This window comes from Myxocyprinus asiaticus, chromosome 9, assembly GCF_019703515.2.
Source record: "Myxocyprinus asiaticus isolate MX2 ecotype Aquarium Trade chromosome 9, UBuf_Myxa_2, whole genome shotgun sequence".
NCBI lineage: Eukaryota > Metazoa > Chordata > Actinopteri > Cypriniformes > Catostomidae > Myxocyprinus > Myxocyprinus asiaticus.
Window position 1 is genome coordinate 16,639,431 of NC_059352.1, and position 14,234 is coordinate 16,653,664.

At 38.4% G+C, this 14,234-nt stretch overlaps 1 protein-coding gene across 5 annotated transcripts in view; it reads left to right on the forward strand.

Moving 5' to 3' along the window:
- The window catches only part of LOC127446134 (disco-interacting protein 2 homolog B-A-like), a 61,943-nt gene that overhangs the window by 26,333 nt on the left and 21,376 nt on the right, over positions 1–14,234 (forward strand). For 3 of the 5 annotated variants that reach the window (XM_051706811.1, XM_051706813.1, XM_051706814.1), the window contains exons 4-18: positions 272–397; positions 3,055–3,309; positions 6,392–6,532; positions 7,859–7,978; positions 8,118–8,315; positions 8,444–8,535; positions 9,811–9,921; positions 10,039–10,162; positions 10,267–10,376; positions 10,849–10,951; positions 11,075–11,139; positions 12,426–12,519; positions 12,623–12,742; positions 12,826–12,940; positions 13,105–13,244. In XM_051706811.1, coding sequence (XP_051562771.1) covers positions 272–397; positions 3,055–3,309; positions 6,392–6,532; positions 7,859–7,978; positions 8,118–8,315; positions 8,444–8,535; positions 9,811–9,921; positions 10,039–10,162; positions 10,267–10,376; positions 10,849–10,951; positions 11,075–11,139; positions 12,426–12,519; positions 12,623–12,742; positions 12,826–12,940; positions 13,105–13,244 — 1,914 coding nt within the window. Of the gene's footprint in view, positions 1–271; positions 398–3,054; positions 3,310–6,391; positions 6,533–7,151; positions 7,170–7,858; positions 7,979–8,117; positions 8,316–8,443; positions 8,536–9,810; positions 9,922–10,038; positions 10,163–10,266; positions 10,377–10,848; positions 10,952–11,074; positions 11,140–12,425; positions 12,520–12,622; positions 12,743–12,825; positions 12,941–13,104; positions 13,245–14,234 lie in introns of all 5 variants that reach the window. The other 2 variants (XM_051706810.1, XM_051706812.1) reach the window with 1 other exon arrangement.

The following is a 14,234-nucleotide window of genomic DNA, read 5'->3' on the forward strand; positions in this document are numbered from 1 at the left end:
TCCAATCAGTATTGTGCCCTTGAGCAAAGCGTTTAACCCCAGGATGTTCAGGGTGGACTGTCAGTGTCACACTGGATAAAAAACACCTCGCCAAGCACAGAGGTCTGTAGAAACTGAAGGTGCCATTGAATTATTCTTCAAATTTGAAATGGCCTGCTATTCGAAATCCGCCATTGAGATAAATGGGAATGCTATGGAATGAAATACTTTGCTGTCACAAAACTGCCTGTTACCAGCTTTTTGTCTCTCTTTCTCTCATTCTTTGTCTCAGATATCCATACTGAGGCCGTTCAGGCAGCACTGGCAAAGCATAAGGAGGAAAAGATGGCGCTGCCCATGCCAACCAAACGGCGCTCCACATATGTACAGTCACCAGTTGACAACTGCACCCCACCAGGTGAGCTTACTCACACACATACATACAGGCATTTAATAAAGCTTTACACTCATATACTAGATAGGTACAGACAGTTATCTGCTAGGGCTGGGTATCGATACAGATTTCCCGATTTGATTTAGATTCATATGGGTATATTTCAGTTATGATGTCTCTTTTGCTTATATAAGAAATAAATTCTCTCCCAGTTAATTCTGTGAATTATACAGGATACCTTCTAACTAGGTGCAATATGAAAATATTAACTTTACTAATTATATTTTATTAGTTTTTCATAATTTTGGTCACATTTTAGCTTTTTAAAAATGAACAAATCAATGTATTTAATCAATAAATATCATATTATATTGCAGATATTATATATAGTTAAATTTTTATCGTTTGATTGCATAATTTGTACTATTTTGCAGGTATTTACATTGATTTGTTGAACACGTGCTAAAAAACGGTACCATCTCTTTAAGGGAATCCTGCATTTCTGTTAACAGCGCATTTAAATGAGCGCATGTTAACGGGAGAGACTCGAATGGCTTTATCTCATCTGTGCTATGCCTGATTAGAATTAAATGTTTTTTTTATTTTTTGTTTTACATTTTATGATCAACAACTAACTGTAAAGAACAGAAAGGGTATTAAAAGAGGCATTATTCAGTGACAAATGCATCGCGTTTATCTCGTCTTTGGACACGCACATTAAACTGGAACAACTTTTACTTTCAACACGCAATGAAAGGATCTCGCTGCTGAATACTCCACCACTATACAACACAATTCATTCACTGGTAAGTGAAATCTAAACATTTACCGGCCAGTTGCCAAATATATAAATTTTTAGTCACAATTTCCAGAATCCAAGCTCTGGTCATTTCAAGACTGGACTACTGTAATGCTCTGTTGGCCGGCCTCCCAGCTAGCACGATTAAGCCACTGCAGATGGTCCAAAATGCAGCAACGTGTCTAGTCTTCAGTTAGCCAAAGAGGGCTCACGTCAACCCACTCTTGATTTCACTCCTCTGGTTACCTGTAGCTGCCCGCATCAAATTCAAGGCTTTGACTCTGGCCTTTGGGTCAGTCTTTGAAACAGCACCCTCTTACTTCAATTCACTCCTCCAAGTCTATGTCCCAAATTGCTCTCTGTGGTAAATGAACGAGAGGTGGCTGGTGGTCCTATTGCAAAGAGGCACAAAGTCCACTTCACAATCATTCACTTTCTCTGTTCCTCTGTGGTGGAATGTGTTTCCAACCTCCACACGATCTGCTGATACCATCTCAACATTTAAGAACCAGCTGAAAACACATCTGTTTCAGAGCATTTAACCAATCCACACTAAATGCACTTATATTTAAAAAAAAAATTTTTTTACGCTAGCTTCTACACTACTCCAGCCACTTTGAGAACTTTGCAGTGCGGTACTGCAGATATTGTTGACTTTTGTATGAACAATTGCTTGCTATGTTCCTTATTTGTAAGTCGCTTTGGATAAAAGCATCTGCTAAATGACTAAATATATATGTTATTTAACATGTATAACATGTTTTAAATGTCAATGCTGAAAAGTATTTATAATTAATAATAATGTTAATTATTTATCACACATTTGCACATATACCGTGAAATAATTTTTTTTCACATATCCCAGCTAAGCTAAGCTGGGGTCAGAGTGCAGGGTCAGCCATGATACAGCACCCCTGGAGCAGATAGAGTCAAGGGCCCAACAGTGGCATCTTGGCAGTGCTGGGGCTTGAACCCCCAACCTTCTGATTAGTAACCCAGAGCCTTAACCGCTAAGCCAGTTAGTTTATCACATTAGTATTAGTTTATCAGGTTTTTGTTCCATTGAGGTCCACTTATAATGTCAGTCAAGGTCTTTTTCCACCAAAAATACAATGTTGTTTTACATGACCATTTTGCAGCCTCGGAACCTTACAATTAAACAAGCTGTTTTTTGCTACTTTACTTTCAAGACTGCTATGTAAATGAGTAACTAGGGCTGGACGATATATTTAATATTCACAGTATAATTGCTGACGATATCAAATTAAGCAATATTGTGAATATCGTAATGATTTTAATGCACTTTTTATTTGGCCATTAAGTTTGATAAAAGAGCGCATCATGATCCTTCAGGGCTGTACAGTTAATCAAAATAACATCAAAATGGCGAGTTGGTCATATGTGATTATTAAACTGCAAAATGCTGCGATTTAAAGACAGATAAACTTGTGTGTGCACGAATAAACCGGTAACGCTGATCTGTGCATGCGTGAAGCAGCACTCTCAGAGCAGTTCATGTGCATTGTGAAAGAAAAGGACTGCAGGTTCAAGCACTCGCACATTTATATATATATATATATATATATATATATATATATATATATATATATATATATATATATATATATATATCGAATTTCATCAATAGGCTGAAAAATATTGAGAAACACTTTTTGAAGCTATATCACTCTTGCCCTATGAATAACATTGCTTACTCGTGGGTTGTAGGTTTGCTGTTGGGTCCCATGTAGTTGCAGATCCCCCCCACCCCCCACTTCAAAGTCACTTCAGCTGTTTAATAGTATTTACCTGTTTTTTTGTTTGTTTTTTTTACTCATAGCTATTCTTTATCTTTCTTTCCCTCATTCTCTTTATTTGTCAGACTCTTCCTCATCCTCTGATGATGAGGCAGTGTCCAGTGAAAGTGCAGGGCCTCAGCAGTCTCCAGACACCTGGATCAACAGCTCTCTGCACGCCTCCTCCACCTCCTCTTCTGCCTCCTCCACTCTCTCTCATGGGGAGTCTAGGTCCGCCCAGGCCCCTCAGTCTCAGCAGGCCCTGCCCCCACCCGCACCTGCCCAGCCGCCCCACTCCCAGCCCTCCGCGCTGGCTGAGGCCTTTGCACAAACACGCATCGGTGAGTGAGCCACTATTACCACACAAACTTTTGTGTATAGACAAATATTTTTGTAAAGACAACACAATTAACTTCCATTATGTGAAGTTTTTCTGACTGAAACTAGAGCTGTCAAAATTAACACGTTAACATATGTGATTGATTAAAAAAGTTAAACGCATTAATGCATTTACCATTAATAAAGCATAAACCAGCAAAAACACTGGTAGGACTAGGTTGGAACCTTTGTGATGTGTCGATGTGTCTGCCCGAAGTCTAACACTGACACACACACCACAAAACACACACAACAGCGATTGGAAAGGACCTCTTAATGCTATTTGATGCACAAAACAAGCCCAGATGGGACAGTCTGCCGGCTGATTAATATTGTGAAGGATGAGATTTTAAGAGAATTAATGCCCATTGCAATGAAAATGTAAACTATGGGGGAACTAGTTATTTCAATTAATCAACCTCCCAATTAGACTTTGGGAAATGTTTAATGTTACTTGAATTGGTGCTATTTTAGTGCATTTCTATCTTTATACTGTGGAAGGCTTTGTTTGGAAAATATTAATGAAGCGTTATATTTTAACATTTTGTTTCGCTTTCTTTTCTAAGATGTAAATAAATGCATTTTGGCAGGGGGGCCTGGGTAGCTCAGCAAGTATTGATGCTGACTACCACCCCTGGAGTTGCGAAAAACAATACAATAAAAAATACAATAAAAAAATAAAATAAAATAAAAATGCATTTTGACAAGAAAAGAAGTATATATGGAGTCAAATTTCAGCACTTTCAAAATCTGTGATTAATCGTGATTAAAAATTATAATCGACTGACAGCACCTAACAATATTGAAACAATATTCAGCAGAACCCTAATGTAAGGCGATTTACATTTATCCATCATATTTTATTGGATTGTGAAAAGAAGACTATGATACCATTTACAGATGCTGGGTATCGAAACAGATTTTTTTATTTGATTTGTTAACGATTCACAAACCCGCGATTAAATTCCTATTGGATACGATTTAATTTGATTCTTATTTATTTTGGTATTTTTCAAATTTAGTTCTCTTAAATAATTCTGTAAATTGTATAGAGAAACCTTCTAACTTTTTAACAACAAAAATTTACAACAATGCCCAAATTATGCAGTTCAATTGCTATTTATTTAACAGATATAATAATCAATACAACCAAAATTGAAGATCGATCTTGGGATTCTAAGAATCGATATAGGGATCGTTCCAATGAAGATTACGATTAATCGGAAGATCGATATTTTTACCCAGCCCTAATATTATTGGTAAATGTTTTTTTTCTGCCCATGCTGCTTTAGTCAGCAAAAAATAAATAAAAATAAATGTTGTTTCACTGGTGGAGAATGTAATTCCATTTTGCTGTAAGATTATAAAAGCACTTCCTTTGCGCTTATGAATGTGCACAATAAGACCAAATTCATGTTGTCTTTAAAGTACATTTGGCTTTAGCACTTTACCAGTTTAAACAACTGAAGGGAGCATGTGCTGACTAGAGTTCTGAATGGACATTTTACATAGAGTCTTAGGGATCTATTTTCGCCAGTGCGCAACTGGGCGTGGGTGGGAGTGTTTGCGCTACTGTGGGTGTATGCGTGCAAACTGTGGGTGTATTGTATGTAAAGGAAGTGGCACAAAGCGCAATTTGCTATTTTCTTAAGAATTTGGTTGTTGCGCTAAGAAGTATATGTATAAATGTATTGTTATTCTTGTATATTTACAATTGCATTTATGATTTAATTTTGATTAGGAATTTTCCACCAGTTGTCGTAGAGTGATTTTTAAGTCACTGCAAAAGGGGCCGGTGGAACAAGTTGGAGGGGTTAAAATGTTTGGATTTAAATAGATTTTTTTGACCACTTCATTTCATTTGCAGTGTAATTTGAATTTAGGAATAATTTTGGTTTAATTTTTTCGCGTTTCAATAAATGATACTTTTTCAAAATCAGGCCTCCTCCTTAAAACAATGCAAGTGAATGTACTCCATTTTTTGACGGTCCAAAATGCATATTTAGGGTGCATCAAAATAATCCACACGACTCCAGTCGACAAATAAAGTTCTTCTGAACCCAAACGATTGATTATTTTTAGAAACAAAACAATACTTATATACTTTTTAACTACAAATGTTCACTTCTGTACATCTCTGTGACGCACACTCATGAGAGGGATGAGGTAAGCTCGTTGGTAAGGTCACGCATGGAGGAGGAGGAGGCAGGAAGTGCGTCATTGTTTACAAGAGAATTTTGCACAGACCACAGACCAAGCGCTGTTCACAAACCAAACAGTCCAAAACAATTTCAAACACGATGTCGGAGGATTTTGATTTTAGAAGAGAAGAGGAGATGGAGTTTTTTGCCCAACCCTACCTATTTGAGCCTGAATACTTTTGTACAGCGCTCTTTCTCTTGTAAACAACAACACGCTTCCTGACTCATCCTCCACACGTGACCTTACCAACGAGCTTATATCATCCCTCTCATGAGCGCGCATCACAGAGATGTACGGAAGTGAACATTTGTAGAAATAAAGTATATAAGTATTGTTTTGTTTCTAAAAATAATAAATCGTTTGGGTTCAGAAGAACTTTATTTGTCGACTGGATTGCTGGAGAAGAACCTCAGAATTAAATGGCACTTGGTCATGCCTTTTGCGCGTTGCACAGGCGATTTCGCCAAACCCACTTGCGCATGCTTGTATGAAAATACCAAAATTTTATTGCCATGCGCTTATGACTCTAGACATTGCCTTGCGCATAATGCTTGTGCTCTTAAAATAGGGCCCTTAAAGATAAAGTGTTTAAATTTGGTGCCATAAATGGAACCAAACTGAATTGCAAAAATATGATTGTTGCCAAACAAACGCAAAAGACAAGACAAATGAGTGGCCTCCGTGGGCTTTCATATGTTTGGACACTGTCATTATTTTTGCATTTCCGTTGGTGCCGCTAGTAATGCAGAAATTGCACACGTCACCAAAGGGCTAAGGTAATACATCTGTAAAACTCTGAGCTGTGTTGATTGTAAGTGAGTGATGTGTGTTATTCTGGGTCAGATCCAGGAGGAGGAGTTGGGCCCCCTGATGTGCCATCCCAAGCTCAGGCTAGAGGCTCTCGTGTGGATCTGCCTACCAATGCCGTGGTGCGAGGGATGAGTCGAGGACAGAGCCGCTCCAGCATGATGGAGACCGCAGACGGTACTGATTGTGTGTGTGTGTGTGTGTGTGCATATGTTATTATGTGCAATACCACAAGTACTGTACATATAGGAAAAATTATGCAGATTTTCTGAGTAAAAAAAAAAAAAAAAGAGTGAGAGAAAGAGAACATCACAGCCATGGAAAACCTGGGAAAAACAGGGAAAATAAAAATTTTGATTTCCAGTTCTGGTAAAGTCATGGAAATGCACATATAAAATGAATATAATGTTTTCTAGGCATTCTCAGCTTGAATGAATTTCATTAGCTAGAAATTGCTCTTTTTGAGGGCAATCTCTAAGAAAGGATTTTAATACCCTTACCAACTAATCACAAACAACTTGAAAATTCATTGAAAAAAGTGAAAGGTCAAAAGGTGTGGGAACCCTGGAATATGTATTGGTATTTGAATAGTGTGATACATGAGACGTACCTACTCTTAAAATGTATGTCAAACCTTGAGTGCCTCTTCATAACTTTATTTTTATGCCTCTCAGGCTCAGTAACATTTCAATTTCAGTCTCTATGAATGCTGTTTGATTGCTTCATTAATCGCATCCCGTTTCTTTTTTCTTTTCCACCTTTTATCCACTTGTGTCATGTTGCTTTTCTCTGTCAGTGAGAAGAGTAGGCAGAGGTAATGATTAGTCATAGACATGTCCTGTAGTTAGATTTTAAACCTATGTTTGTGTTTGTATAGTGTATGTGTTAAAGAGAGTGTGTGTCAAGGTAAAACCCACTTCTTTACAAAAATAAAATAGTAGAAATAGTAATAACAAATAACAGTAAATCACCTCCATCTCTACTTACATGTGGTTTTCACTCAGTCATGATCCTTCACAACACATTGGGTTTTCTACAAGACTGCATTACAGTATTGAAGGTAGGTTATGAGGTTGAGCATATAAACAGATTTAAATTTAATTTGGTTTCATTTGATCTATTAACTGTTATATATCTGGGTATCTTTGGACCAAGACTGAAAAATACCACTGTAAGAGAGATGTATATATATATATATACAGTGGCTCCAAAATCGATGTGGACACTTAAACCAGACTTAACAGTGTATGAATGTCATTGCATTTGATAATAAAAAGAAAACACAAGCACACTTTTTAAGCAAAGCATGTCACAAAAAAAAAAAGTTAATTAGGTTGTCATTATTTTCAAAAGGTATTAGAATAAACATTTTTTTATCTATGCAATGACATTCATACATTTTAAGCGACTTCCCAGGTGAGTTGAGAGTGTGTGGGATTGTGTGTGTGTGTGTGCTTGCTCGTCTGTCTCATCCCACCCTTCCTGACCCCGATCCTGGTGTAGGTGTTCCGGTGTCCAGTCGCGTGTCCACGAAGATCCAGCAGCTGCTTAACACACTGAAACGACCCAAACGGCCACCACTCAGCGAGTTCTTCATGGATGACCAAGAGGAGATTGTGGAAGGTATGTTGATGAATTATGCTCAAACTATTTCTCTTTCAAACAAGCTTTGAATAGCAATGTTAAAATAAGGAAGCAAAACTATTTGGATCGAGTGCTGCTTTCTTAAATCAAATGTTCCTTACTCCCTATCTCTCCTCAGTTCCTCAGGCAGATCCTAACACCCCTCGGCCAGAAGGCCGGCAGATAATCCCTGTGAAGGGGGAGCCGTTGGGTGTGGTCAGTAACTGGCCTCCTGCCCTTCAGGCAGCATTAGCTCGATGGGGTGCCACACAAGGCAAAAGTCCCGCCCTCACAGCTCTTGATATCACAGGGAAACCACTCTATACACTTACATATGGTAAGAGTGAGCAAGGTCACCTACATGACCTTCATTTTTATAAGTTTATGGGTTGTCTCAGTAAGTTTGATGCACACAAACTGTATAAATGTATGGATACAACTAAGTGATTGGTGTGTGGTTGGCAGGGAAACTTTGGAGTCGTAGTGTGAAGCTGGCCTACACTCTCCTCAACAAATTGGGAACCAAAAATGAGCAGATCCTCAAACCAGGCGACAGGGTAGGAAAACAACCAAACCAAGACAAACAGTGTGTCCTTACTAAATGCAACGCAATAAAACAACGCAAAAAATAAAATCTTTTCCTTGTAAACCTGAGTTTTTGTCTCAGTCAGCTGTGAAACGATGAATGACAGGACATTTTGACGGTAGCTTGGTTTATAACCCTCCCCACAGCGAAATCTCATTAGTCCAACATCCCGCACCTCATAACTACGTTAAACATAAAATATCTTCTCATTGGCTATGTGGCAGACAAGCCTCTTGTCCATCGGAAAGGAGGAAGCAGGAATCGGGTTATCAACAAAAAATAATTTTAATAAACAAGCACAACATAAAACTGCTTTTCAGTATAACCAAAACACATGTCCACACACACACACACACAGCTCTATGTGTCTGTCTGTCTGTCTGTGTCTCTCTCTCTCTCTCTCTCTCTCTCTCTCTCTCTCTCTGGCATCTCCGGCTCCTCCTTATCTCTCTCTCCTGCTAATTGGGGCAACTCATCGCCAGGCATGCATCCTCTCGGCCCGGCCACGCCCTCCTCCTCGTCACAGGCTGATTGTGTCATATATCAAAGCGCTTATAGCTACAAAAATGTATCTTATAAGCCCTTTTAGATATATATGACATTTTTCTGCTGCAGAACACAAATAAAGGTTTTGGGGAAAATATCTCAGCTCTGTAGGTACATATGCAAGCAAATGGTGATCAAAACTTTGAAGCTCCAAAAAGCACATAAAAGCAGCATGAAAGTAATCCATATTACTCCAGTGGTTTAATCAATGTCTTCTGAAGCGATCTAATCGGTTTGGTGAGAACAGTCCAAAATGTAACTCCTTTTTCACTCTACATCTTGACATTGCAGTCTCTAGGTACCGTCATGATTTCAGGCTCGATTACACTTCCTAGTTGTTGACGCATGCACTAGATGGTGCTAGGAAGTGTAAAATAGCTTGAAATCATGATCGCCAAAGAGACTTCTGATGTCAAGATTTATAGTGAAAAAGGAGTTACATTTTGGTCTGTTCCCACACACAACCGATTAGATTGCTACAGTTTTCATTTTTGGGAGAACTATTCCTTTAAATGTTTTATGAGCTTTCCCTGATAAAAGAACAGCAATTTAACAGAACAGGCTTCTTAAGCAGGTGTTCTTAACTGGTGTAAGATTGTGCATGTAAACGCACACAATTAACATTATATTGCTACAAGCAGTTTGAATTGCTAGTTTTCCTCTTCAGTTATTTGCTTGTGATGTCTTGTTATGCACCCAGGTGGCGCTGGTGTATCCTAACAGTGACCCTGGTATGTTCTGGGTTGCGTTTTATGGCTGTTTGTTGGCTGAAGTCATTCCTGTGCCCATCGAGGTTCCATTATCACGAAAGGTAGCCATACATTTTCCAACAATCCATTCTACATACCTTTTAGTATCTAATTCAAAGGTAAATAGAGTGCTAACAATTTTTGTTGTGGTTGAATTGTGTGTTTTTGTGTGTTTACAGGATGCTGGGAGCAGTCAGGTTGGATTTTTGTTGGGTAGCTGTGGGGTGGGTCTGGCTTTGACAAGTGAGATCTGTTTGAAGGGTTTACCCAAAACACCCACTGGAGAAATATTGCAGTTTAAAGGTTAGAAACTCACATATTAGTAATCTGTTACCTTTCAAAAGCACGAAGCCATTCAGTGATCATGTTTATTTTATGATGGATCTAATACTAGTTGTTTCTGACAGGCTGGCCCAGGTTAAAGTGGGTGGTGACAGACTCCAAATACCTCACCAAGCCTTCGAAAGACTGGCAGCCACATATCCCAACAGCCAACACAGACACTGCTTATATAGAGGTAAGATCATGCACATGTTTCTTGTTTTGTATGCAAAGTGGGGTGCAAAGGGGAATTTTGTTTTAGTTTTTGCATTTAAAAAAAAAACAAAAGAAAAAACAAAAAGGGATGACATCAAATAAAGATGAATTATTTAAGATTTTGCATTCATTCTAATAACTAATAAAATGTAAGTGAATTTGGGACATTTGACCATTGACAAACTCCTATGTCATGTAAGATTTCCCTGCTTCCATTGAAGCACACAAGATGCTCTTTGGAACATTCTCAAATCATTTTGGGTTAACAAGGAATAAGAAATTCTGAAATGAATGTACATTTTTCAATTTAACCCAATCTTAATCCTTTTTATCTTTTCACATTTTATGATAATAAAATAATTTGTAATTAAAAATAATACTTTTGGACCCCACTGTAAGTGTATACAGTTTTAATGTATGTAGGTCTCTCCCACTCTTTTTCTTTCATGCAGTACAAGGCCAGTAAGGAGGGCACAGTGATGGGTGTTGCAGTTTCGAAGGTTGCCATGTTAACACATTGCCAGGCACTCACTCAGGCCTGTAACTATTGTGAGGGTGAGTGAAGCTGTTGTTATGGAAACACCATCCTTTTATTGCAGCTACACTAAAACAAATAACTAGTCATACAGCTTTACACACTACATATTTAGAGATCTAACTAAACTCATCTGCACACAGGTGAGACACTGGTGAATGTTTTGGACTTTAAGAAGGACATGGGTTTGTGGCATGGAGTTCTCACTGTAAGTGACAAAACGTGTGTGTGTGTCATTAATGCTGTTACTGGAGATTCATTCAGAAACAAAATAAGTTGATCTGCCCACTGCAACATGATAACTGTGTGTTTAGAATACACTTTTTCAACATTTGACTGAAGCTTGTGAAGTGATAATAGGCAATTATAAGTGATAGTATAAATCAAAAGAATAAAATAAGATATTATATTTTGCATAAAGAAAGCAAAAAGATTGCAAAGCCTGAAAATTATAAAAAATGTAGCCTGTTTTCTTGGACAATTAAGATTTTGGTGTTGTTGTTGCTTTTTTGCAATTATTTGCAATTAAAGGAATATTCCAGGTTCAAAACAAGTTAATCTCAGTCGACAGCATTTGTGGCATAATGTTGATTACCACAAAAAAAAAAATTATTTCGACTTATCCCTCCTTTTCTTTAAAAAAGCAAAAATCTCACCCCTGGAGTCACGAGTTCGAATGGAGTGACTCCAGCCAGGTCTCCTAAGCAACCAAATTGGCCCAGTTGCTAGGTAGGGTAGAGTCACTTGGGGTAACTTCTTCGTGGTCGCTATAATGTGGTTCTCGCTCTCGGTGGGGTGCCCGATGAGTTGTGCGTGGATGCCGTGGAGAATAGCGTGAAGCCTCCACACGCGCTACGTCTCCGCAGTAACACGCTCAATAAGCCATGTGATAAGATGCACGGATTGACTGTCTCAGACGTGGAGGCAACAGAGATTCGTCCTCCGCCACCCAGATTGAGGCGAGTCACTACGCCACGAGGACTTGGAGTGCATTGGGAATTGGGCACTTACAATGGAATTTAATGGGGCTAATATTTGGAGGGTTTAAAGGCAGAAATGTGAAGCTTATACTTTTATAAAAGCACTTACATTAATTATTCTGTTAAAAATCATGCATTATTTGAGCTGTAAAGTTGTTTAAATCGTTGTTACAGTCGTTTTAGGGTTTACAGCGTTACATTGTCATGGCAACAAAGTTTACACAGAAAAGTTACGTGATTTTATCACAGTAAAATCATGTTAACACACATATTGTTTACGTCTTGTGGCTATACTTTTGAAATAGTGATTATTTTAACAAGGATGAGTCAAAATATTTTTTTTGTGTTAATCAACATTATGCCACAAAGGCTGTCGACTGAGCTTAACTTGTTATTTAAAATGTAATTTCTTGTTTTTAATTTTTGATTATGTGAAATTTGACCTGGGCATTTCTTGACAGTTTTTCTGAGTTTCACCCAATAAAATCTGTGTATTTGTTTTTGTGTGTTTTAGAGTGTGATGAACCGAATCCACACCATCAGTGTTCCATATGCAGTAATGAAAGCCTGTCCACTCTCCTGGGTTCAACGAGTACACATACACAAAGGTAAAGCACACACATACACATACACACTCACCCTCACAGCAAAAAGCATATCTCTATCCACTAAAAAATTGCTTTGGTTTGACAAACTTCTGTGCTCCTACAGCGCGGGTGGCATTGGTGAAGTGTCGTGACCTGCACTGGGCGATGATGGCTCACAGAGATCAGAGAGACACCAGTCTGGCCTCCTTGCGCATGCTTATTGTTGCTGATGGAGCCAATCCTTGTGAGTTACACTAATAACGTTCATTTAAACTCATCATGCTGATCTTATTCAACCATTTTTTTATCTTTTAATCTTTCTGACAGGGTCAGTGTCATCATGTGATGCGTTTTTGAACGTATTCCAGGCTTATGGCCTAAAGCCAGAGGTCGTATGCCCATGTGCTACATCACCTGAGGCCATGACAGTTGCCATACGCAGGTATATAATTTTGTAAAACATTTTTAACCCACCTATTGACCTTAAGACCCATCAGTGATCCTGGAGTCTATTTTGATTGGAAATCATAAAAAAAATAAAATTTGGTCCCAAAGTGTATTACAATAGGTGTTTGGCTCCTGATAGCGAGATGCATCTTTCACCAGGCCTGGGGTCCCTGGAGCTCCTCTTCCAGCGAGAGCCGTCCTGTCAATGTCTGGACTGAGTCATGGGATCATCAGGGTCAACACTGAAGACAAGAACTCTGCTCTCACTGTACAGGATGTGGGACATGTCATGCCTGGAGGTGTGTGTTTGTGCCACTTATGCTTAAAACAATGACCATTAACCTGGCCACAACTGTACCACACTAATGGTTCGACAGAAAATATTTTTTATCTTTATGTGTTATTCACATGTCTACACATACAAAAAAGTACCATGGTATTACCATGATTTTTGGACATTGTACCATGGTAATACCATGGTTTATTTTTGGGCATGTATCATAGCAAAACCATTGTATTCTTCAAAGTAAATACCATTACCATGGTTTTTGGGCATGGTTCCATGGTTATACCAAGTTTGTTTTAAACATCTACTATGGCAATACCAGTGTTTTCTTTGAAGTACCTTCAAGTACCATTGAAATACCATGGTGTATTAATGTAGTCTCATTCAGTGCCATGGAATATATAAAAGTACTCTCAGTAATATGGTATTAACATCTGATATCATCGCTGTGCCATGGTAACAACACTGTACTTATATTGTAAGGATTTTAAGTCATTTTTAAACACAATCACATATGGATGTATGGGGGAATTCATTAAGAATTAATTGCGCATCGGTTATTTGCATGCGCTGTCTGCGCTGGTTAAGCACTAGGTTCACTTAAGAAATTATGCAGATGAGGCAAAAGCGCAAATGCACCCAAAAAATTGCTGCTGAATGCAATTTGCATGCGCAATTCCAATCTTGCAGACCAATTCTGAGCGCTATATAGTGGAGGATGCAGCAGACCACTGTGATCTGACACACTTTGGCTGGACTGAACAGCATTGCTGACTACTGTGATCCAAACACCTGAATAATCTCTTAAACATGCCGAAAGTGTGCTTGACTACACCGCGCATCTGTATATATGCCAGGTTATAATGCTCTTTTCCATCATTTGATCATTATTTGATGAATTACTAAATATTTAACACAAACATCTCTTTTCAATAAAATTCATTTTCCTGCCTGCTTTCATCTGGCGCTAATAGCGCCATCTAAATTGCAGCTGGTAATTTTT